Below are 25,560 nucleotides of genomic sequence, written 5' to 3' on the forward strand. Positions count from 1 at the left end.
GCGGCTCCAGAGCTGCAGGTTGCTGACTCCTGTCTTAGGATATCCAGGCTGGAAAAAAAAAAGCAAAGCTTCGGAAAGCCAAACTCGGAATTTCGTTTGGGGCGACGTGCAAGAAAAGGAGAAAAATTCTGGATTGTAGACGTCGTACAAAGTCAAACGACTCGACCGCGGTTTTATTGAATAAGTCTCTTTCTGTTGGATTCACCTCACCAGTCTCGATTTACCAACCTGCTTTTCCATTGCAGCGTCTTTGGGAAATTGTTGGACTACTACAACTCCCACGAGGCTGGTTGCGGATGCTGGGAGCTGGAGTCCCGCAAATGCAGAGGGGGGGAAAGGCTCCCGTAAACCAACGTTTTGTAGCCAGATCCTTCATTCAGAGGAGAATTGCATGTGCGAATCGTATCTTAAGAGGGGAGAATTCCGCTAAACATGGAGATAGATGAAGGCTTGGGCCGAGTCCCTACTAGGCAAAAAAAATTCTCGATTAATTTGATTCAGGATGATGGAATGATGGGTTTTCTCACTTGGCTGGCTGCTTTTAACAGCCCTTCGGTAATAAAGCTACATTTTTCTCTGGCAGTTTTGATGCGGTGTTGCCCTCTGCAGTCACTCTGGAACACATGCAGGAATTATTTATTTTTTTAAAGGACAGCCCTAATTAGGTTTGGTTTCTTTCTTTTTCTTTCTTTCTTTCTTTTTTCTTTTTCTTTTTCTTTCTTTCTCTTTCTTTCTTTCTTTTTTCTTTCCTTCTCCCCCTTCCCTCCTTTCTGTCTTTCTTTTCTTTTCTTTCTTTCTCTTTCTTTCTTTCTTTCCTTCCCTCCCTCCCCTCCTTCTTTCTGTCTTTCTTTTCTTTTCTTTCCTTCCTTCCTTCCTTCCTTCCCTCCCTCCCTCCCCTCCTCCTTTCTTTCTTTCTTTCTTTCTTTCCTCCCCTCCCTCCCCTCCACTTTCTTTCTTTTTCTTTCTTTCTTTTTTCTGTCTGTCTTTTTTCTTTCTTTTTCTTTCTTCCTTTATCTTCCTTTCTTTTTTCTTTCTTTCCTTCCTTCCTCCCCTTCTTCCCCTCTTCTTTCTTTCTTTCTTTCTTTCTCTTTCCTTCCCTCCCTCCTTTTTCTTTCTTTCTTTCTTTTTCTCTTTCTTTCCCTCCCTCCCCTCCTTCCTTCCTTCCTTTCTCTTTTTCTTTCTTTCTTTCTCTTTCTTTGTTTTTCTTTTTTCTTTCTTTTCTTCCTTTCTTTCTTTTTCTCTTTCTTTCCCTCCCTCCCTCCCTCCCCTCCCCTCCTTCCTTCCTTCCTTCCTTCCTTTCTTATTATTTATTGTATTTATTATTATTGGTTCGATTTTATATGCCACCCTTCTCTGGAGACTCAGGGCGGCTTACAATGCGCTAAGCAATAGCCTTCATACTTTTGTATATACCTGCTTAGTAGGGCTTTCGCCCTCCACCCCTTCCTAAGTGGTGTTCTTTTTTATACAAAGTCAGCTTATTGCCCCCACAATCCGGGTCCTCATTTTACCTACCTCGAAAGGATGGAAGGCTGAGTCAACCTTGAGCCTGGTGAGATTTGAACTCGCAGTAATTGCAGGCAGCTGGCAGCTAAATGCTACTTAACAGCATTTTAGTCCACTGCACCACCGAGGCTCATTCTTTCTTTCTCTTTCTTTCTTTCTTTCTTTCTTTCTTTCTTTCTTTCTTTCTTTCTTTCTCTTTCTCTTTCTCTTTCTCTCTTTCTCTTTCTCTTTCTCTTTCTCCTTTTCTGTCTTTCTTTCTGTTTTTTTTCTCTATTTCTGGAGCAGCAATGTAGTTAAATAACTTTCTCAGGAACGTGCATAGCTGCAAGAGCCATATTTAACGGCCAGTAATCCAGTTTGGGGGAAAACCAAGATGGAAGGGGCAAAGGTTGAAACCACAGCAGATCTGGAAAAGGACAAACCTTAAATTAGAATATTTGACTTTGTATTCTCCCCTCTCGTTCCTTCTTTCTCTTCCCGAAAAGAAAGTCTGGTTCAGAAGAATTATTACCCATCATAATGGAATGGAATAACAGAGCTGGGAGGGACCTTGGAGGTCTTCTAATCCAACCCCCTGCTCAGCCTGGAGACTCGTATCATTTCAGACAAATGGAGCCCCAATAATCCCTTCTTAAAAACCAACAGGCAAAGTTGTGAAAAGGCTACTGTGCTTTTCTAGATGAATTTATTTAGAAGGCAGTGTTAAAAAAATAATAATGCAGGAACCATAAAGACATTTTTCTTGTGTGAAATAATAGTGACGAGAAGGACCAGGGGAGACAGGATAGCATCTTCCAATATTTGAGGGGCTGCCACAAAGAGAAGGGGGGATCAAGCTATTTTCCAAAGCACCCGAAGGCCAGACAAGGAATAATGGATGGAAACTGATCAAGGAGAGATTCAACCTGGAAATAAGACAGTGAGAACAATCAACCCACGGAACAGAAGTTGCCTTCAGAAGTTGTGGGAGCTTCATCCCTGGAAGCCTTCAAGAAGAGACTGGACTGCCATTTATCAGAAATGGTGTAGGGTCTCCTGCTTGAGTGGGGGGTTGGACTAGATGACCTACAAGGTCCCTTCCAACTCTGTTATTCTATATTCAATGGAATAGGTTGCCTTCAGAAGTTGTGGAAGCTCCATCCCTGGAAGCTTTCAAGAAGAGACTGGACTGCCATCTGTCAGAAATAGTGTAGGGTCTCCTGCTTGGGTGGGGGGTTGGACTAGATGACCCACAAGGTCCCTTCCAACTCTCTTAATCTGTTAATACATTTTCTCTGTCTGGGTTTGTAGTCTCAAGAGAATGGGGCCATAACCTCCCTGAGCTTCCCACAACTTCCTTGTGTTATTATTCCTTCTAAAGGGTAAATACCAGCTGAAGATACCCAGTTGGGACCTGTATATGTGAAGAGCCTTGGTAGTACAGTGGTTTAATGCACCCTGTTATTAACACAGCTGCCTGCAATTACTGCTGGTTCGAATCTCACCAAGGCTCAAGGTTGACTCAGCCTTCCATCCTTTCTAAGGTAGGTAAATTGAGGACCCAGTTTGTGGGGGCAATAAGCTGACTTCGTATAAATATACAAAAGGATGAAGGCTATTGCTGAGCACATTGTAAGCCGCCCTGAATCTCCGGAGAAGGGCGGCATATAAATCAAAATTAAAAAAAAAAAAAGGAACAGCTGTCCATCTTTAAATCTGAAGTTTGAGATTTGTTTCCGAAGGTTTACGTGAAACAGTTGGATTGGGAAGGACCATGGATAGGGACTTAGATGTGATGGCTCCATAGAGACCAAGAGATTCTCTCTTAGGGATGGAGCCACAACTGTTGTGGAAGGCTGAGAATGGAGGCCTTTGAACGATGGTGCTGGAGAAGACTCCTGCGAGTCCCTTGGACTACAAGGCGATCCAACCGGTCAGTCCTAGAGGAGATCAACCCTGACTGCTCTTTAGAAGGCCAGATCCTGAAGAGGAAACTCAAATCCTTTGGCCACCTAATGAGAAGGAAGGACTCCCTGGAGAAAAGCCTCATTCTGGGAAAGATTGAGGGCAAAAGAAGAAGGGGACGGCAGAGAAGGAGGTGGCTGGATGGAGTCACTGAAGCAGTCGGCATGAGCTTAAATGGACTCCAGAGGATGGTAGAGGACAGGAAGGCCTGGAGGAACGTGGTCCATGGGGTTGCGATGGGATGGACACGACTTCGCAACTAACAACAACAACACAAAGAAGAGGGAGTCAAGCTATTCTCCAAAGCACCTTAAAGCAGGACAAGAAGCAATGGATGGAAACTAATCAAGGAGAGAAACAACGTAGAACTCAGGAGAAATTTCCTAACGGTTAGAACAATTAATCAGTGGAACAACTTGCCTCCAGAAGTTGTGAATGCTCCAACACTGGAAGTTTTTCAGAAGAGATTAGATAACCCTTTGTCCAGAATGGTGCTTGGACTAGAAGACCTCCAAGGTCCCTTCCAACTCTTATTCTGTTTTTTTCTGGTATGTTCTCTGAGGCCATTTATTCTCTAAAGTCAGACTGAGAGGAAAGAGAAGATGTCACCACCAAGAAAGCTTTTTTTTTTTCTGAGCATCTCAAAACATCCAGATGACGGTTTGGTTATAGTTACGCGTTCCCTGCGCCCGTTGCCTTGAGGGTGTGTTGGTGGAGTGGCGAAGGATGCATAGACAACATGCAACGTGCAAACGGATCCATTTTTAAAGCCATTTTCACGAACGCTTTGTAAAAAAAATCCTTAACAGATTAACAGAGTCGGAAAGGGACCTTGTGGGTCATCTAGTCCAACCCCCACCCCCCACCCAAGCAGGAGACCTTACACCATTTCTGACAAATGGCAGGAAATGGAAATCTGCCACTTTCTTTCCCCCCCCCCCCCCAACAGAGTTCCATTCAAAAGGCGGAATTAAACTATCAGATTAAAAGGATATTTTTCTACCCAACAGATGGCAGCATTTTCCCAGTTTATCCTTTGTAGTGGACATTGAGAGGAATCTCCTTCCTGTAATCTAGCTGTATCTCAGTGTCATGTTTGGGCTGAGTGTAACGTGTAGCTCGGCCGTTGGGGTCCTATAAAACTCTGCTGCTTGTTTCGGAAAAGTGGCAGCATCGCTTTCCACTTTGGGGTGGGAGTAGGGACGCAGGGTTGACCCTGGCAAAATTAGTCTGGGATGGAGAGAGGGACGGTCTGAAATAAGAAACAGCTCCCTTCCCTCCCATCCAACCCCCCCCCCCCAAATAAAACCTCATGAGGACTAGCGCTTTGGGGAACCTATTCTCCTCCCGGGAGCCAGCCGACGCTGGTCCTGAAACTGAACAAAGGCGTGAGTCTAAAGATGGAGAGAAAGAGAGAGAGAGAGTTGGGCAGCGACTGCAAGGCCCATCATCCTCGGCTGGGATGGGAAGTAGAGCACGGTCTTAAGTAGACCTGGCGTTCACAGATCTAGGCTGGGAAAAGATAAAGGGGATAAAGCGATGGGCAGGAGAACCCCGATGCGGGGGAAGCAGCTTCGATTCCGGGGAACAGATTCAAAGCCCACCCCTCTTTTTCTGGCTCCTCCCCTCCCCTTGGCTCCTCCCCCCCCCGCCTCTGCTCCCTCCTCTGCCCCCCTCCCCACGCCCCCCTCCTCTTCCTCCTCCTTCGTGGCCGCCGCGATGCCTCCGCCCGGACTTCTGCTCCGCTGCGCCCTGGCGCTTCTCCTCCTGGGTTTGGGGGTCCCATCTCCCCCCACGGAGGAGGAAGGGGGACCCCCGGCCAGGGAGGAGGAAGAGATGCCCACCGTGGTGGTCGCCATCCTGGCTCGCAATGCCCAACACTCTCTGCCCCACTACCTGGGGGCCCTGGACCGCCTGGATTACCCCGCGGAGCTCATCTTCATTTGGTGAGCTCTTGTGTGCGTTTTTTTTTGGGTGAGGGGTTTCCTTCCTTGCAACGCCCCCTCTTAGCTGGACAGCTGCCTGCTGGAAGGGGAAGGGTCTCGCTTCGTCCCGGAGTTGGCTTTAGGGGGGCCTGGATTACCCCGCGGAGCGCATCTTCATTTGGAGAGCCTGTGTGCGTTTTTTGGGGGAAGGGGGTTTCCTTCCTTGCAAAGCACCGGCGATGCCCCCTCTTAGCTGGACAGCTGCCTGCTGGAAGGGGAAGGGTCTCGCCTCGTCCCGGAGTTGGCTTTGGGGGGGGGCTGGATTACCCCGCGGAGCGCGTCTTCATTTGGTGAGCTCTTGTGTGCGGTTTTTTGGGGTGGGGGGGTTTCCTTCCTTGCAAAGCACCGGCGACGACCCCTCTTAGCTGGACAGCTGCCTGCTGGAAGGGGAAGGGTCTCGCCTCGTCCCGGAGTTGGCTTGGGGGGGGGCTGGATTACCCCGCGGAGCGCATCTTCATTTGGTGAGCCTGTGTGCGTTTTTTTGGGGGTGGGGGGTTTCCTTCCTTGCAAAGCACCGGCGACGCCCCCTCTCAGCTGGACAGCTGCCTGCTGGAAGGGGAGGGGTCTCGCTTCGTCCCGGAGTTGGCTTTGTGGGGTGTGGGGGTCTTTGGAGTTGGGGGAGTCTGGCCTAGTTGGACATCTGGAGGTTCCTTTGCAAGAGTCATGAAGTTCTTAATTTGCACCGGGGGAGGCTGGCTGGGGAAAGACTTTGGGGTCCCTTGGAAGCTCTCCCTGTCGGTTTTGGGGGTGTCTTCCCGATTCTGGGGCTCTGTGTGGGCCAGGGGCGATGGGGGAATGCGGCGTGTGACATCCAGAGGGCACCCCGCTTAAGGACAGTGCTTTTGGGAGTTTATATGTCTCCATTAGGAGATTTGCAAAACCGATTGGGAATATATTTCTCTCCCCCCTTCCCCCCCTGAGCGTTAATAGATGCTAGTTTGGGGGTGCAGAGTTCAGGTTTTGGGGTGCTGGGGGCTTTGCCTTTTGCTGTTGTTTGCCCTGTTGTGGCTTTTCCAAGGAATTTCTTTTGTTGTTTTTCCTCCCAGCCGCAATCTTCCTTTTTTGGGGGGATTTGGCTTCAGCAGAGCTGAAAATCAGTTCTCCTTCCCCACACACACACATCCCCGTTGCCCTGCAGATTGCAACAGACTGCAACTCCCATCCTCCCCCATCCCAGCACGATGGGAGTTATAGTCCGAGGCCTCTATAAACCATATTAGGATATGTGGGTTGCGGCCTCTATTGTGGGAGGAGAGAGGGATATTTTAAAGCTATTTTTCCCTCCGTAAAAAAAACTGATGCCACACCTTGTTTTATGTTATGATTTTTAGAACATGCCTAAGGCTCAGAGGCTGCAAATAAATTCAGTTTTTTCCCCCCCAGAGCAATTGATCTGCCATCCCTCTCATCTCACCTGTGACCCTGTCCTTCAAACAGGTATAATTCCCAGTCCGGGAAGGTATGGCTCACCTGTCTCTCTCCCCTTCCACCTGGGCCGCTGGCAAAGATCAAAAGATGTTCCCTTTGCTGTGTTTCAAAGCTTCTCTCTGGCCAAAAACAAGGGGAAAAAAAACCCCAAAAACAAAACAGTTTGTTTTGTTCTTTTTTTAGGAACTCGTGGAATACCCGAGTCCAGTAATGTAATAAGAATGGTGGGTGGTTTTTATATGAAGGAAGAAATGAGCTTTTTCCCATCTGTGGGATCTGTTAAAGCGATGCAGGCAATTTTAGGATGTCGCTGGGCAGTTCCAGAAAATCAGGATCCAAATTTGTATAATTTGTATAACAAATTTCTTTCTTTCTTTCTTTCTTTCTTTCTTTCTTTCTTTCTTTCTTTCTTTCTTTCTTTCTTTCTTTCTTTCTTTTCTTCCTTCCTTTTCTCCTTCTCCTTCCTCTCTTCCTTTCCCTTTTCCTTCCTTCCTTCCTTCCTTCTTTTTTTTTCTCCCTCCCTCCCTTTCTCCCTCTCTTTCCTGCTCTTTCTCCCTTTTCTCCTCCTTCCTCTATTCCTTTCCCTTTTCCTTCTTTCCTTCCCTCCCTCCCTCCCTCTCCTTCCTCCCTTCTCCTTCTCCCTCTCCTTCCTCCCTCTTTTTATTCTGTTTTCTCTTCTTCCTTCAACATCCGGGCCTCGTTTTCTCTTCGGCCTCTTCACAGGACAATTTCTCTCCTGCTTTTCCGCAGAGGGCCCATTCATCTCCCAATCCAGCCGCCCTCCGGAGGGCATGGATTACAACTCCCATTATCCCCCAACTCCCTCTCTTTTGCACATCCCTCCCTCTTGCCAACGGTAGGCTCTCTGGGAATTCTTAATTCCTCCTCCTTCCCGTTTCCCTCTGTGAACTTCATAATTCCAATTATCCTGCAATTAGAGGCGTATTTTACTTAGCTTGGCTCTCTAGTTCGTTCAAGGGTGGCCAGTTGACGAAGCAACAAAGCAGAGATCCGAACTCAACGGACACGCCACGTGCTAGGAATATGTTCGGAGTTGATGTGTTGGCATAACCGCACGCCGCTTGAGAGGCACTTGGAAAGTAAACATGTAATTTCGAGGAACCGGCTGAGCCAAGGAACAATTTGGCTTGTGACTAGACCAGGCCTTCTGCTGATTTTCTGGCCTGTGCAAAGAGAAAAAAAAACGAGCCGAGTTTGGAGGTGCAGAATTCCAATTATAAGGAATTTGGTTAAAAAGAAGAAGAAGAAAAAAAAAAACACCTCTGGAAATCCTTGGCTGCTGAGGTTGGGTTTGTGGCTCCAATCAGGAGGGAGCCTCAGCGTGGTTGTTGAAAAGTTGTTGTGGATCGGAGACCTCGCACGGTGATGTTTGGACCGAGGGGTCTACACCTGGTGGTGACCTTTCATTTTGCTAGGTTTAATCATGCTGAAAGAGAGCTGGGAGGTGGAGCCATTGGGAAGAAACAGGCCTTAAAACTACATGGGGAGACTGCTGATGCTCCCTGCATGTACTGGGCAGCTCCCATAATCCCCAGCCAGCGGATTTATGGGTCTTGGAGTCCAAAGCTTCTGGGATGAGAGAGGGCAGGGGGGAACTCCGATCCGCCATAATGGTTCTCACAATGTTTTTTTTTTTTTTTTTTAAATCTCCAGCATCTTAATACGTTGGGCTGTTTTGTGCTTCTTTTGACTCGAGACTGCCCGATTTTTTTATTTTTAAATCGCAAACGGATGGATTTGAACACAGAGCTTTGGACCCACAGCTTTGGGGATCAACCGGAATCTCTCTTGCCCTCCTCCTTCTCCCTTCCCAGGTGCGCCACGGATCACAACGTAGACAACACCACGCAAATGCTGCAGGAATGGCTCGGTGCGGTGGAAAAACATTACCGGTCCATCGTGTGGAGATCTGTGGATGAGCCCAGGTACGTTTGTCTGAGGCCTTGAAACGAGCCTCTCTGGACAGAGGCAGTCTACCCTTCCTCGAACTGAGTGCCTCTTTCTAAATTTTCCTATATATATATATATCCTGTTTCCCCCCAAATAAGACAGGGTCTTATTTTGGGGGAAATGCAGTAGATAGATAGATAGATAACTGATAGATAGAATGAATAGATATAGATAACTGATAGCTGATAGATAGATAGATAGATAGATGATAGATAGATAGATAGATAGATAGATAGATAGATAGATAGATAGCAGAGAGAGAGAGAGATAGCAGATAGATATATAGATAGAAAGAATAAAAAGAATAAATAAATAGAAGAATAATAAAAATAAAAGAATAAATAGATAGAAAGATAGATAGATATAGATAACAGATAGATAGATAGATAGATAGATAGATAGATAGATAGATAGATAGATAGATGATAGATAGATAGATAGATAGATAGATAGATAGATAGATAGATAGATAGATAGATAGATATCCTGTAGACATCCCCTGATAATAAGCCCAATTGGGCTTTTGAGGCATGGCAATAAGGCCAAACACTTATTTCAGTTCAAAAAAATATAAGACAGGGTCTTACTTTCGGGGAAACATGGTGTGTATATATAGATAAAGATATATTTATTATTGATACGTTTTTCTTTAACAAACGTAAAAAACTCAATATCTATATGAACAGCGTGTTGTCCGAGTACAATTAGTTTTGAACAACCAAAAGACAATAAGCATAATGGTAATCATATTATACATATCATTAATAATAATCACATAGTAATCGTGGCGTTAGCTTTCCCATACTAGAAAAACTTTCACTATATAAAATTAATCATTCTCTTCATCTTTTTAGCAGTTTCTTTACCTCCTTGACAAAAATGTGGAATGTTACGCTTTAGAGAAACCTGATCGAAGTTTGCGTGGGATGTCTTGTCCCTTCTGACTCTTTTGCCCCCCACTCCCCCCCCCCCTTTTTTTTTTTTTTTTAGATCTTATCCCAACGAACTGGGACCCAAACATTGGACGGAGCCGCGTTTCGAACAGATGATGAGACTGAAGCAGGAAGCCCTGACTTTCGCCCGATCTCAAGAAGCCGGTTACATTTTGGTAAACCTGACCATGGGCTACATTCAGCCAAAGGCAGAGCGGTGCGAGGCCCAGCCCTCGATTTATATAGCCTGCTGGCTGAATCTTCCCATCCCATCAAATCACGATTTGGTTCATACCATTGGGGGGCTCAACGCGTTGCAGGAAACCAGAGCATTAAGGGAATTTGAAGCCAAGGATTTTATGCATTGCGTGATGCATTTCTCTGCGGGGGTCCCTGGTGCCTCTCTGAGCTGCGTTGGTTTCTTGGAGACGTTTCATGACCCATCAAAGGAACATCATCCGTGCTAGAAAGAATTGAAGTTTGCTTTCCTCTCCCTTGTGGCACTGATGATGTTCCCTAGTTGGGTCATGAAATGCCTGCAAGAAAACCAAGTTCAGAGAGCACCAGGGACTTCACAGTTCTCCTCCTCCTCCTCCTCCTCCTCCTCCTCCTCCTCCTCCTCCTCCTCCTCCTCCTCCTCCTCCTCCTCCTCCTCCTCCCTTTCATAAACCCCTCTCCCTTTTAGCACTGATGATGTTGCCTAGTTTGGTAATGAAATGTCTACAAGAAAACAACCAAACTCAGAGAGGATCAAAAATGTGACACTCCTCCTCCTCCTCCTCTTCTTCCTTCTGGCACTGATGATGTTACTAGTTGGGCCCTGAAATGTCTGCAAAAAATCCACCAAGCTCAGAGAGCACCAACATTCCCACAACCCTCCTCTTCCTCCTCCTCCTCCTCCTCTTCTCCTCCTCCTTCTCCTCCTCCTCCCTCCTCCTCCTTCTCTTTCTCCTCCTCTTCTCCTCCTCTTCTCCTCCTTCTCCTTCTCTTCTCTTCTCCTCTTCTCCTCCTCCTCTCTCCTCCTCTTCTCCTTTTCCTCTTCTCCTTCTCCTCTCCTCCTCCTCCTCCTCCTTTTCTTTCTCCTCCTCCTCCTTCTCCTTCTCCTCCTCCTCCTCCTCCTCCTCCTCCTCCTCCTCCTCCTCCTCCTCCTCCTCCCTGACTGAGCTGGTATGTGTCCTTTGCTCCCAGTTTGCCGACACGGACAGCATCCTGACCAACAACCAAACCCCTGAAGTTCCTCATCGCACAAAACAAATCGGTTGTCCGCCCCCATGATGGATTCCCAGACCTATATTCTAATTTCTGGTGTGGGATCACCCCGCAGGTAAGCAAGCAGGTTTGAACAGAAGACAGTCCTTGGCTTACATTTAGTTCAATTTAGTGACCCTTCGAAATTACGACGAATCTTCCCTTCCTTCTTCCTTCCCTCCTTCCTTCCTCTCATCTCCTTCCTTCCTTCCTTCCTCAATCTCATCTCCTTCCTTCTTTCTTTCTTTCCTTCCTCATTCCTTCCTTCCTTCCTGTCAATCTCATTTCCTTCCTTCCTTCCTTTCAATCATATCTCCTCCCTTCCTTCTTTCTTCCTTCTTCTTCCTTCCTTCCTTCCTTCCTTCCTGTCAATCTCATCTCTTCCTTCTTTCTTTCCTTCTTCCTTCCTTCCTTCCTTCTTTCCTTCCTTCCTTCCTTCCTGTCAATCTCATCTCCTCCTTCCTTTCAATCATATCTCCTCCCTTCCTTCCTTCTTCCTTCCTTCCTTCTCCTTCCTCTCTCGCAATCTCATCCCTTCCTTCCTTTCTCTCATCTCCTTCCTTCTTTCTTTCCTCCCTCCTTCCTTCCTTCCTCTCAAGCATATCTCCTTCCTTCCTTCTTCCTTCTTCCTTCTTTCCTTCCTTCCTTCCTGTCAATCTCATCTCCTTCCTTCCTTCCTTCCTCTCAATCATATCTCCTTTCTTCCTTCCTCCTTCCTCTCTCACAATCTCATCCCTTCCTTCCTTCCCTCCTTCCTTCCTCTCATCTCCTTCCTTCCTTCCTTCCTCAATCTCATCTCCTTCCTTCTTTCTTCCTTCCTCCTTCCTTCCTTCCTTCCTTCCTTCCTTCCTTCCTTCCTTCCTGTCAATCTCATTTCCTTCCTTCCTTCCTTCTTCTCAATCTCATCTCCTTCCTTCCTTCCTCAATCTCATCTCCTTCCTTCCTTCCTTCCTTCCTTCCTTCCTTCCTTCCTTCCTCAATCTCATCTCCTTCCTCCTTCCTTTTTCCTCCTTCCTTCCTTCCTCTCTCTCAGTCTCATCTCCTTCCTTCCTTTCGTTCTTCCTTCCTTCCCTCCTTCCTTCCTTCCTTCTTCTCAATATCTCCTTTTTTCCTTCCTTCCCTCCCTCCCTCCTTACTTACTTACTTATATCAAGTGTCTCACAACAGATAATTTGGGCTCACGGTCGTAGTAAATTGAGCGCTCCTTCTTTCTGATCAGAAGGGTAAAACAATTGGGCTTAATCTCATGTTTATTGGGTGGCCTTGGGTGGTTCAGTTATGCCCCGGGGATCTGGATTTAAGGGATCTTGTTCCCGCCAGGGTTATTACCGACGGACAGTGGACTATTTCCCTACCAAGAACCGCCAGCGTCTCGGCTGTTTCGCTTTGCCCATGGTCTTCGGAACCTTTTTGATCGATTTGCGAAAGGATGACACGGCCCACCTGGCCTTCTATCCGCCTCACCCCACCTACTCTTGGCCCTTTGACGATATCAACGTCTTCGCCTACTCTTGCCAAGTTGCAGGTAAGGCAGGAGTGGGTTGCTGGGGGGGTTCGCCGGGGTTCGGTAGAACCTCTAGCTAAGATTCTGTGCCATTCAGAGAACCCCCAAATCCCACTCCTGGCTGGCCCCGCCCACCACACCCCCTCCCCGCCCCTCCCAGGAGTTCCCACATGGCCCATTTTGGATGCAGGTAAGTGCAGGGTGCGCGCAGAGGCTCGGGGAGGGTGAAAAACTGGCCTACTGGAGGTTCGGGAAGGTTTCCGGCCTCCAGAGGGCCTCCGGAGCCTGGGGAGGCCATTTTTGTTCTCTGGAGGCTCAAGGAAAGCCTCTGGAGCCTGAAAGCCTCTGGAGCCTGGGGAGGGCAAAAACACCATCGCCCTCACCATGGTGCAGGAGGCTGACTAGGCCACGCCCACCATGGCCACGCCCACCAAGCAAGCCGGGCAGGGAACCCCTTGCCCAAAATTTTTGAAGCCCACCCCTGAGGTAAGGACAGACAGTGGCACCATCTAGAAGAATCTGCTTTTTGGAGGGATTTTACGGTTTTTAATTTGTTGATCAGATAACATACAACGATACAAAAGCAAACAGTAAGGCAAAATAGCGGATTGATTTATTCCATAGGGAATAAAAGAAGAGCGAAAGGGGGAGTGGGGGTTTTGCAGGAGACAATTAGTTCGCTCAATTGGTTCGTGACTCTCCGAGGCTCCTGGCCAACTTTTGAAGATATCGGCCTGGCAGCTCTCCCAAGCCAGATAAGGTCTGTGATTGTAAATCCTCCCTTGAAAGACTTTTGCTGGATGGGAATGAGAGGAATGTAATAAAACTCTGAGAGAAAGAGAGACAGAGGCGGAGCCTGGGCCGTCCGTCAGCCCTCAGATGGAGAGTCAACAGCCCTAGGTTTGGAAGTGGCTGATGAGGAGGAGGAGGAACAGCTGGGTCCAGTGCCTGACGTGCGGATGTGCTGAAAGCAGAGGAGAGAAGAGCAGTGGAAATCTATGGGCCGGTCCTTGGGAAGGAAGAGCCACCACTGCTAGCGAAGCCCCACCTTAGCTCTGTAGATAAAAGGCAGGGGGTGAAGATGAATATATGTGGCAGCATTATTATTATTATTATTATTAGTTAATCTTTAGTGAGATTCACAGCCTTTGAGGCTGGTTAATAGCTCAGCAGCTCGAGTCCTAACCAAGGGACTTAGGAACTATTAAGGTATCGTCGGAGGATGTAAGCTGTTCCGACTAAGGTGGTTTTTATATTATTATTATTATTATTATTATTATTATTATTATTATTATTATTATTTAATAATTAATAATAATTGTTATTATTAATCATTAGCCTGCGGTGAGAGAGGAAACTTCTAATAAAGAATAATAATAATAAATAATAATAAAGAAACTTCTAATAAAGGAATCATTGCTTCAGAGGGTTGGTCGTGTTCGGGGAGCTGCGTCAGAACAGTTTTTCTCCATCCAGGCGCGGAGATGTTTCCTGTGCAACCAGGAGAGGTTCGGGTACATCAACGTGCCGATGGGGTTCCCACCAAACGCTGGAAGAGGAAGAGGTCCAGTTCGTGCACCTCGTCCTGGAGGCCATCGGTGGGTAAGAGGGGCGCCCTCGTGTCGTCCCCCCCCGCCCCCCCTTCCTCAGAGGGAGCCCCGTGGGAAGGATTAGCGCTCGCTTTTGGGGACCGGGGCTGTGGGGGGGGGGAGGTATTGAACTGAAAAGGCGAGCCAGGGTTTTTAGGGGAAGCAAGCGTTGGAATTGATAACGGAACGTCGATTTTAGGTTGTGAGGATTGGGAGAGGGGCTGGGGGGTTTGGCAAGGGCTTGAACGGGTGGGAAGATGTAAAGCAAAAACTTCAGGCTGTGTTTTCGTTTCGTTTCGTTTTGTCTTTGTACCTTATCGCACTGAAAACAGTTGAAGTCACTCATTTTTTTCTCTCTCTCTCTCTTTCTTTCCTTCTTTCCTTCTTTCTCTTTCTTTCCTTTCTTCCTTCTTTCTTTCTTTCTTTCTTTCTTTTTCTTTCTTTCCTTTCTTTCTCTTTCTTTCTTTCTACTCCCTCCTTTCTTTCTTTCTTTCTTTCTATTTCTCCCTCCTTTCTGTCTTTCTTTCTTTCTTTCCTTCCTTCCTTCCTTCCTTCTTTCTCTTTTTTCTTTCTTTCTTTCCTTTCTTTCTCTTTCTTTCTTTTGTTCTATTTCTCCCTCCTTTCTTTCTTTCTTTCTTTCTTTCTTTCTTTCTTTCTTTCTTTCTTTCTTTCTTTCTATTTCTCCCTCCTTTCTTCTTTCTTTCCTTCTTCCTTCCTTCTTTCTCTTTTTCTTTCTTTGTTTCTTTCCTTTCTTTCTCTTTCTTTCTTTCCTTTGTTCTATTTCTCCCTCCCTCCCTCCCTTCCTCCTTTCTTTCTTTCTTTTTCTCCCTCCCTCCTTTCTTTCTTTCTTTCCTTCCTTCCTTCGTTCTCTTCTTTCTATTTCTCCCTCCCTCCTCTTTTTTTCTTTCTTTCTTTCTTTCTTTCTTTCTTTCTTTCTTTCTTTCTTTCTTTCTTTCTCTTTCTCTCTTTCTATTTCTCCCTCCTTCTCTCCCTCCTTCCCTCCCTCCCTCCCTCCCTCCTCCCTCCCTCCCTCCCTTCTTTCTTTCTTTCTTTCTTTCTTTCTTTCTTTCTTTCTTTCTTTCTTTCTTTCTTTCTTTCTTTCTTTCTTTTTCTTCCTCTTCCTTCCCTTCCCTTCCCTTTTCTTTCCTCCCCCTCCCCTTCTTTTTTCCTTCCTCTACCCTCCCTTTCCTTCATTCCCTTCCCTTTTCTTCCCTTCCTTCTTCCTCCCTCCCTCCCTCCCTCTCTTCCTTGTCAAGCTTTCTAAGAAGGGGGGGGAAAAAAAGGAAAACAAAATTTAAACTTTTACAGGGGTGACAATTTCCTCTCGGTCTGTTTTCCTCCCTTGCAGTCGATGGGCCTCCAATGGCCCCGTTCCAGGTTACCCTCTACGTCCCCCCCAAAACATCCCACCAAGATCGGGTTTGATGAGGTAAGGAAAAAAACCCGCAAGCTGATTGGCCTGCACTGGGCTGGGGGGGCGGGTTGGACTAGATGCCCTCTATTGACCCTTTAGACGCCTCCATCTTTTCCCTTTTCTCACAGGTGTTTCTCATCAACCTAGCCCGACGCCCGGACCGGCAGCAACGCATGCTGGAGGCTCTCTCTGAGCTGGAAATAGACCCCTTGCTGGTCGACGCCGTAGATGGAAGGTGGATGATGGGTTGCGTTGTCTTTTTTCAATCTGGAAGGAGTTCCGGACTTTGGCCGCCTTTCCAAGAGGACTCCCCCCTCCCCCTTTAGAGTGGTGATCAAGAGACAGATCACAAGGCCAAGCTTTTGTCCACGACAAAGCCTCCACTTTCAGTAGCAGTCTACCCTTAAAAGTAGCTCAGGGCGCAAATGCCTTTCCCCGATGTCTCCAAATCTCACAAAAGACATAATTGTCTCTGATTTGGGCTAAATCTGGATGACTTTCCCCCCAATTCTTATTACAATATTTTGATTTTTTTTTCTTTTCTTTCTCTCTCTTTTTCTCTGTCAGGGCCCTGAATAGCAGCAGCATCAAGAAACTCGGCATCGACTTACTGCCGGGATATTATGACCCCTTTTCGGGAAGGACCCTCACCAAAGGGGAGGTTGGCTGTTTCCTCAGTCACCACCATGTCTGGAAAGAGGTAAGAATCCAGGTTTAAACCTGGTTTGTTTTTCCTTTTACACATCAAGCACCAACCTTCGTCTTCCAGGCGACCAGGATGATGATGAATTCAGAACTATCTTTTTTTTTAAAAAGTTTTTTATTTTGAACACATTAAAACAAGACACAAACACACAACATTTATATACATATCACTTATTCCTTCAGCTATTTCAAGGTGATCCTTTCTTGCTATTTACATCTATTTACACATATTTTAAATTTTGTCTTATTCAACAATTCTTTTCCTTCTTTCTTTATTTCGTCTACATTGTACCTTGATCTTCAACATTTTCCCCCCCTCTCTCCTTTATTCCTCTTTCTCATTTTTCCTATTCTTCAATCATTCATACCATCTACACCACACTTTGTAATATTCTGTATCTTCTTTCTCCTTGAGTTCAGAACTATCTTTATAATAATTCTAAAAATGTAAAATGTAAAATAACATACCTATTATTTTATTATAATTATAAAATAATTATATAGAGATTTGTGTTAGAAATATGGAAACAATAGCTACGGATCATATGATACTGTATATTAGGAGACATAATACAATATATAATGTTAAAAAAAAATATGGATATATACCGGTCTATCGCTTTTTGCAAATTTTGAAACTGTGATGTAAAATGAAGAAAACTGTATATTAAAATATATTAAATATTTAAAATATAAAATATTTAAACAAAAAAAAAAGAAGAAGAAGAAATCAGAACTAAACGTGACTTAATTTCAAAATATATTTCATTTGAGGAAAAAATGGCAACTAATAAAATTACTCCTGGTCTATTTCATCATTTTCCCCTTCCCGTTAATTATCCTCTGCGGACGGCAGAGGAAACATAAACATTGTGATAGACTCCACTGATTTAACAGATTTTTTAAAAATGTTTTTAAAAAGTTTTTTATTTTCACATCAATGTGTGAACAGCGTGGCAACTGAGTGTCATACATTTTAATACAAATAAACTAGCATTAATCATATTTGTTTCATTTAAATGTTTATATTATCCTTGTAAACAATACACATATTTTTATTAGATTATAATCTTTCATTATTTAACCATTCAATATTTCAAATGTGTCATTTCTATGCCAATCACCCTATTCTAAAGTGTCATGCCTTTTAATACAAATAGAATATTATTAATCATATTTATTACTTTTAACAAGCTTATATAATTCTAATAATAGTACAAATATTTATGCTGAATTGAAACCTTCCATTATTCGCTTGTTCAATTTATAATCCTTCATTATTTAGTTATTCAGTATTTCAATATGTTATTTTTATGTCAATCACCATATTCTGCATGTCATTTGAATATGAATTTGTATATTTTAATACAAATAAAGTATTTTTGATCATATTTGTTACATTTAGTAAACGTATACCTATTCGTATATTATTTATTTAATAATATAATAAATAAATAATATTATTTATTTAATCAATAGTTCAATATATTATTTTTATGCCAGTCACCAAATTATTTAAGTATACTTAGTAATACCATCATTCAAATTCTAAATTCCCCCCTTACTATTACTTCTCCTTATTATATAAACATGTGTATTTTATTAATCCCCCCTCTCTAGTTTCCATCCCTATTCTAACTTTGATTATGTCACTACTGTACTTAAACATATTCCCTTTTTAACCATCATCTCTTACCCGCTTTAAAGCTTTATGTCAACTTGCAAAGCTTTCAAGTTGCCATGAGCAGGAGGGAGGGAGAACTGAAGTGAATTCCATACATTCTTCCTGACCGCAATCAGAAGGAGGGTGTTAGGTTTCACAGCCAGCCAAAGTGGTTAATTGGAGAATGTGATTTATGACATGGCCAGAGAGGAGGGGAGAGACAGGGTCATAAGGGAACGTAAATCTACGTGGGATCAGTCCTAACTGCATCCGAGTATTGCCGGAATGTTGCTCCTAATAAATGACTGTATTTCCTTTGAAGTTTGGATCATGGCTCATGAATTAATTAGGGCATCTTTCGGAAACTTGACACTTTAATTCTTAGCTGGCCTCCCGTATTCCTCTCTGGGATCTTAATTTCTGTCTGCTTCCACATCTTGGCTATTCATTTTAAATACTGATTTAACAGATTAACAGAGTTGGAAGGGACCTTGTAGGTCATCTAGTCCAACCCCCCCTACCCTTTAAACAGAGTTGCCTACGCGTGTCTTCCAGATCGTTGAGAGAGGGCTGGAGAAATCCCTCGTCTTGGAAGACGACATCCGATTTGAGGCTTATTTCAAGAGGCGCCTTTTGAAGATGATGGACGAGTTGGAGCGGACGCAACTCGATTGGGAGCTGATGTACGTCCCAGTGTTTATGTGGTCATTATTATTATTAAACATGAAACTCAGTCAATTGAACATTCAAAAATGCATCACAAATACCATTGGCTGGTGCTAATGGTTGATACGGGTTGCTGCCAGCGTCCTAGGTATCGACCAAGTACCTTCTTAAGATGTAAGATGTTCTGAGGAGCACAGGTTTTTGCAGTTCCATTGGTGTTATTGCAGGAAGCTGCAATTTATTGATGTCTTTTGTAAAATTCTTGGACATGGTACCAAGTGCCCCGATGACCACGGGTATCCCTGTTACATGTTTCATCCATAATTGCGTAGTTTCGATAGCCAGGTCACAATATTTTATGATTTTTTTCCCAATGGATGGAAGCTAATCAAGGAGAGAAGCAACCTAGAACTAAGGAAAAACTTCTTGACAGTGAGAACAATTAACTAGTGGAACAGCTTGCCTCCAGAAGTTGTGGTTACTCCATCACTGGAGATTTTCAAGACAACTGTTTGTCTGAAATGAGATACAGTCTCCAGCTTGATCAGGGGGTCGGACTAAAAGACCTCCAAGCTCCCTTCCAACTCCGTCATTCTGTTATTCTCTCTTTTCAGCTACTTGGGCAGGAAACAAGTCAACTCCGACAAGGAGGAAGCAGTGGCAGAAATCCCCTATCTGGTGGTGCCTGAATATTCCTACTGGACGTTGGCTTACGTCCTCTCGCGACGGGGGGCTCAGAAGCTGATCGAGGCGCGGCCCCTCTCTAAAATCCTGCCCGTGGATGAATTCCTCCCCATTATGTACGACAAACATCCCAAGTAAGGATTTGCCCTCCTCCTCCTCACCCGAAATCAAAGGAACCTCCCTTAAAAGGGAACACATTCCCAGTAAAAATGTGGGCCAAGAAAAAGAACATGGCGTGCCAGCCAGTCAGCCGAGCCCTCTTATGGGACGCTCCCTTCCATCTCCTGCTTTTTGGCATCTGCAGATTTCTTCCCCCCATCCTTTGGGGAGACATTTTGGTTTGCACCCTCCCTTAGATATTCTGCTTTTTTTGTTTGATTTTTAAAACTTCTTAGAGATGGGAAGTTTGCATTTGTTAGAATTTAGACTTCTTCTCTTGGGGAGAAACCATTTCAGGAATCCAAAGTGCCCCCTCCAGCCAAAATCAAGCATCTTATAGCAGTACTGGGACGCGATTCTATTCTATCTATTCAATTCTATTCTATTCTATTCTATTCTATTCTATTCTATTCTATTCTATTCTATTCTATTCTATTCTATTCTATTCTATTCTATCCATCATAAACTTTCCAAATGGATACACAAAAATTCCACGCGATATTAAAAAGAAATATCCAAATATTCTTTTTTTTTTCCTTCGGAGGCAAAATATTTGTAACTCTTCCCTGGGATGTGGTGGCTCAATGGCTAAGACGCTGAGCTTGTTGATCGAAAGGTTGGCAGTTCAGCGGTTCGAATCCCTTGTGCCACGGAACGGGGTGAGCTCCCGTGACTTGTCCCAGCTTCTGCCAACCTAGCAGTTGGAAAGCAGGTAAAAAAAAAATGCAAGTAGAAAAATAGGGACCACCTTTGGTGGGAAGGGAACAGCGTTCCGTGCGCCTTTGGCGTTGAGTCATGCCGGCCACATGTCCACGGAGACGTCTCCGGACAGCGCTGGCTCTTCGGCTTTGAAACGGAGATGAGCACCGCCCCCTAGAGTCGGGAACGACTAGCACGCATGTGCGAGGGGAACCTTTACCTTTTATAGCAGTTCCTATTTTTCCCTCTTAGTTTTCACACACTCTTCCCTGCAAAGCTCAGAAATGGAACAGCTGCTCCAACTATTTCTTTAAAAGAAGTTATTTTAGCAAAAATCGTGCCAGCAAATGACCAATGCCAACCCTGAGTTAATGTTTGCCGGTGGCAGGAGGTGGAATAAAGAGAGAGAAAGTGAGAGGTGGATTTTTACACGCCCACACAGCCCGGTTGGGAATCGTGACTCTCGCAGTCCTGAGTCATCTGGAGGACAGATGTTGAGCGTTGCAAAATCGGGCTGGCTTTTCTTAACTCTAGCAGCCTCATTTCTGAGCGCTGATGTCATTTGCGAATGTTTGGCTCTGTCTGTTTCTTTGGCTGGCCGGGTTTCTGCTCTGTTTCTTTAGAATAGGATAGGATAGGATAGAATAAGGAATAGAATAGAATGCAGAATAAAATAGAATATAATACAGAATCGAATCAAATCAAATCAGATAGAATAGAATAGAATACAGAGAAGAGTAGAGAATAGAAAAAAATGGAATGGAATGGAATGGAATGGAATAGAATAGAATAGAATAGAATAGAATAGAATGGAATGGAATGGAATGGAATGGAATGGAATGGAATGGAATGGAATGGAAAGGAATAGGAATAGGAATAGGAATAGGAATAGGAATAGGAATAGGAATAGAATAAAATAGAATGCAGAATCGAATCGAATCGAATACAGAGAAGAGTAGAGAATAGAAAAGAATGGAATGGAATAGAATAGAATAGAATAGAATAGAATAGAATAGAATAGAATAGAATAGAACAGAATAGAATATGGACTGGACTAGACTAGACTAGACTAAGACTAGAATAGAATAGAATAGAATAGAATGTGGAGTGCAATGGGATGGAATGGGATGGAATGGAATAGAATAGAATAGAATAGAATAGAATAGAATAGAATAGAATAGAATAGAATAGAATAGAATAGAATAGAATAGAATAGAATAGAGAATGGAATGGAATGGAATGGAATGGAATAGAATAGAATAGAATAGAATAGAATAGAATAGAATAGAATAGAGAATGGAATGGAATGGAATGGAATGGAATGGAATAGAATAGAATAGAATAGAATAGAATAGAATAGAATAGAATAGAATAGAATAGAATAGAATAGAATAGAATAGAATGTGGAGTGGAATGGGATGGGATGGGATGGGATGGGATGGAATGGAATGGAATGGAATGGAATAGAATAGAATAGAATAGAATAGAATAGAATAGAATAGAATAGAATAGAATAGAATAGAATAGAATAGAATTCTTTATTGGCCAAGTGTGATTGGACACACAAGGAATTTGTCTTTGGCGCTTATGCTCTCAGTGTACAGTACATAAGGAGAATAAAATACATTCTTCAAGAATAAAAAGATACGACACTTAGCGATATTCAAGGTTACTAATAAGCTATCAAATCATACTAGGAAACAAATAAAAACAATATAAATTGAAAGATATAAGCAACATGGTTATAATAATGTGGGAAGAGATAGATACTAGTAAGGAAGAGAAGAATAATAGTAATACAGTCTTAGTAGAAGAATAGAATAAAATACAACTTTATTACGGTCATCGACCAGCAATAGACATATAATATATTAAAAATAATACTGATATTAATAGTGAATAATAACATCCCTGTTATGAAAGACTTATACAGTCTTAGTAAATAGTTTGACAGTGTTGAGGGAATTATTTGTTTAGCAGAGTGATGGCATTAGGGGGAAAAACTGTCCTTGTGTCTAGTTGTTCTGGTGTGCAGTGCTCTATAGCGTCGTTTTGAGGGTAGGAGTTGAAACAATTTATGTCCAGGATGCGAGGGGTCTGTAGATATTTTCACAGCCCTCTTTTTGACTCGTGCAGGATACAGGTCCTCCATGGAAGGCAGGCTGGTAGCCATTGTTTTTTCTGCAGTTCTAATTCTCCTCTGAAGTCTGTGTCTGTCTTGTCGGGTTGCAGAACCAAACCAGAGAGTTATAGAGGTGCAGATGACAGACTCAATAGTTCCTCTGCAGAACTGAAGAAAGAAAGAAAGAAAGAAAGAAAGAAAGAAAGAAAGAAAGAAAGAAAGAAAGAAAGAAAGAAAGAAAGAAAGAGTAAAAAGAATTTCCTGTTGCAGCCAAAACTCTACATTTTATATCTCTGTATCTCCACCCCAAAATCTGAAACGGGCCAATCATCATCTGCGTCTCCGAATTTGCAAGGAGCGACCTCGCCAAAAAACGAGGCTCCCCCGCTGCTCGAGCGAGTAACATTTGAGTAGGGAAAACTCTTTTGAGTTTCCAGCTTGTAAGGCTCCCAGCCAAGACATTTGGCTTTCCTTCCAGACTGTATGCAAAAGCAATTTGTGTGTGTAGCATGAGCTAAAACAGAGCCTAACCTCTTGGCTTATATTCTGAGTTTTTTTTTCCCATCCAAGCTTGGCTGGTGCTCCCTAGCCAATCTTCATCTGGTCCTTGTTTGGTTCTGGATTGACTCAACCTCAGTCATGTCTTTCTCCCTTCCCCCTGGAAAAAAGGGAGGAAAGGAAGAGAGGAGAAGGGAGAGGAGAGGAGAGGAAAAAAGGGAGGAAAGGAAGAGAGGAGAAGGGAGAGGAGAGGAGAGGAGAGGAGAGGAGAGGAGAGGAGAGGAGAGGAGAGGAAAAAAGGGAGGAAAGGAAGAGAGGAGAAGGGAGAGGAGAGGAGAGGAAAAAAGGGAGGAAAGGAAGAGAGGAGAAGGGAGAGGAGAGGGAAAAAGGAGGAAAGGAAGAGAGGAGAAAGGAGAGGAGAGGAGAGGAGAGGGAAAAAGGAGGAAAGGAAGAGAGGAGAAGGGAGAGGAGAGGAGAGGAAAAAAGGGAGGAAAGGAAGAGAGGAGAAGGGAGAGGAGAGGAGAGGAAAAAAGGGAGGAAAGGAAGAGAGGAGAAGGGAGAGGAGAGGGAAAAAGGAGGAAAGGAAGAGAGGAGAAGGGAGAGGAGAGGGAAAAAGGGAGGAAAGGAAGAGAGGAGAAGGGAGAGGAGAGGAGAGGAAAAAAGGGAGGAAAGGAAGAGAGGAGAAGGGAGAGGAGAGGAGAGGGAAAAAGGGAGGAAAGGAAGAGAGGAGAAGGGAGAGGAGAGGAGAGGAAAAAAGGGAGGTAAGGAAGACAGGAGAAGGGAGAGGAGAGGAGAGGAAAAAAGGGAGGAAAGGAAGAGAGGAGAAGAGAGAGGAGAGGAAAAAAGGGAGGAAAGGAAGAGAGGAGAAGGGAGAGGAGAGGGAAAAAAGGGAGGAAAGGAAGAATAGGGAGAGGAGAATAGAGAAGAGAAGAGAATAAGACCCTGCACATGTTTTGAGGGATACAATATTGATCTTTATATTCAAAGTTCTTTCTGACAACAAATCATGTTTAATTTTTAAAATATTTTTACAGTGAACACCGTGCGTAATTCCCCTTTCTTTCCTCTCTCCCGCAGTGAGGATTACAAAAAATATTTCAGCAACCGGAATTTGCGGGCCTTTTCCGTCCGGCCCTACGTGGCTTATCCTTCTCATTATGCTGGGGACGCAGAATGGATGAGCGATACGGAGTTTTCCACCATCTGGGATGACGATTCACGGAAAACAACCTGGAGTGGCTCACAGAAGACGCTGAAGGACACCCGAAGCATCAGCCATGGAGGCTCGCTCAGCCATTCCTTCCCCACAGCGTCTCGGGATGAGCTGTAACGTCTGGCTGGTAAGGAAAGAGAGAAGGGGAAGGACAGGGAAGGGAAAGAAGAAGAAAAGGAAGGAAGGAGTAAAGAATGAAAAAAGAAAAAGGAAGGAAGGAAGGAGAAAGGAGAAAGGAAAAGGAAAAGAAGGAAAGGAAGGAAGGAGTAAAGAATGAAAAAAGAAAAAGGAAGGAAGGAGAAAGGAAAAGAAAAAGAAGAAAAGGAAGGAAGGAGTAAAGAATGAAAAAAGAAAAAGGAAGGAAGGAGAAAGGAAAAGGAAAAGGAAAAGAAGGAAAGGAAGGAAGAAGTAAAGAATGAAAAAAGAAAAAGGAAGGAAGGAGAAAGGAAAAGGAAAAGAAGGAAAGGAAAGGAAGGAGTAAAGAATGAAAAAAGAAAAAGCAAGGAAGGGGAAATGAAAAGAAAATGAGAAAAGGGGGGGAGGGAGGGAGGGAGGGAGGAAGAAGGAAAAAGGAAGGGAAGGGAAAGAAACAGGAAAGGAAATGAAAGGGAAAGGGAAAGGAAGGAAAGGAAAAGGAAAGGAAAAAGAAAAGAAAGGGAAGGAAAGAGGAAGGAAAAAGAAAGGGAAAGAAAGACAAAAGGAAAGGAAAAAGGAAGGAAAGGAAGGAAAAAGGAAGGGAAGGAAAGACCAAAAGGAAAGGAGAAAGGAAAAGAAGGAAAGGAAAGGAAAGGAAAGGAAAGGAAAGGAAAGGAAAGGAAAGGAAAGGAAGGAGTAAAGAATGAAAAAAGAAAAAGTAAGGAAGGGGAAATGAAAGGAAAATGAGAAAAGAAGGGAGGAAGGAAAGAAGGAAGGAACAAGGGAGGGAGGGAGGGAGGAAGGAAGTGAAAGAGAAAAGGAAAAGGGAAGAAAAAGAAAGGGAAAGGAAAGGAAAGGGAAAGGGAAAGAAAGGGAAGGAAAGAGGAAGGAAAAAGGAAGGGAAGGAAAAAGGAAAGGAAAAAGGAAGGGAAGGACAGGAGAAAGGAAGGAAAGAGAAATAAAGATGAAGAAGGAGAGGGGAGAAACCCTCTGGGAGCTGTCAGTTTTTCCAGGGAATATTTTCTTTTTCTTTTTCTTTTTCTCTTCTTCAGAGGCTGGGGGGAGGGTTTGGCAGGAGCCCTGCTGGTCTTTGCTTTGATCGGTGTTGTCAATCCATGGAATTTGGGTGACTCATCATTGGTGCTTTTTTTTTTTTCTCTCTTCCAGGTTCGCCTTCCGTTTTCGTGTAGAGGGAGAGCAAAGACAGATTTGTGAATGGAAGCTCCGTTTCCCCCTCCGCACGAGACACGGGGGGGTGGTGGTGGCTCCAACTGTTTGGAGAAAGAGGGATGGGGGGGGGGCTGGGTAAAGACCAGGGATGGGTCGGGGCTCGCCCGTCTGCTAGAGATGGCGCCTTGCTGTGCAGGGAGGAGGGTCTCCATTGGACAATCCTGAGCCAAATTTTTATTGATGCAATAAAGACTTTCGCACACAAAAAATGGGATAGCCTCCTGGATCCCTCCCTCCCTCCCTCCCTCCCTCCCTTCCTTCCTTC

At 44.2% G+C, this 25,560-nt stretch overlaps 1 protein-coding gene across 1 annotated transcript; it reads left to right on the forward strand.

Annotated features, from left to right (window-relative positions):
• The first annotated feature begins 5,245 nt into the window (after positions 1–5,245).
• Positions 5,246–25,340, forward strand: CERCAM (cerebral endothelial cell adhesion molecule). The gene is given in 16 exon segments (XM_070955534.1): positions 5,246–5,396; positions 8,699–8,809; positions 9,825–9,942; positions 10,955–10,993; positions 10,995–11,090; positions 12,335–12,550; positions 13,995–14,051; positions 14,053–14,116; positions 15,456–15,499; positions 15,501–15,536; positions 15,650–15,756; positions 16,089–16,221; positions 18,445–18,572; positions 19,170–19,373; positions 23,795–24,057; positions 25,233–25,340. Coding segments are annotated over 15 exon segments (1,716 nt in total). The 5' UTR covers positions 5,246–5,286; the 3' UTR covers positions 24,048–24,057; positions 25,233–25,340.
• Positions 25,341–25,560: the final 220 nt, after the last annotated feature.

The sequence above is a fragment of the Pituophis catenifer genome, unplaced genomic scaffold (genome assembly GCF_029215685.1).
Source record: "Pituophis catenifer annectens isolate HBS135680 unplaced genomic scaffold, rPitCat1.0.hap2 SCAF_17, whole genome shotgun sequence".
Lineage (NCBI taxonomy): Eukaryota > Metazoa > Chordata > Lepidosauria > Squamata > Colubridae > Pituophis > Pituophis catenifer.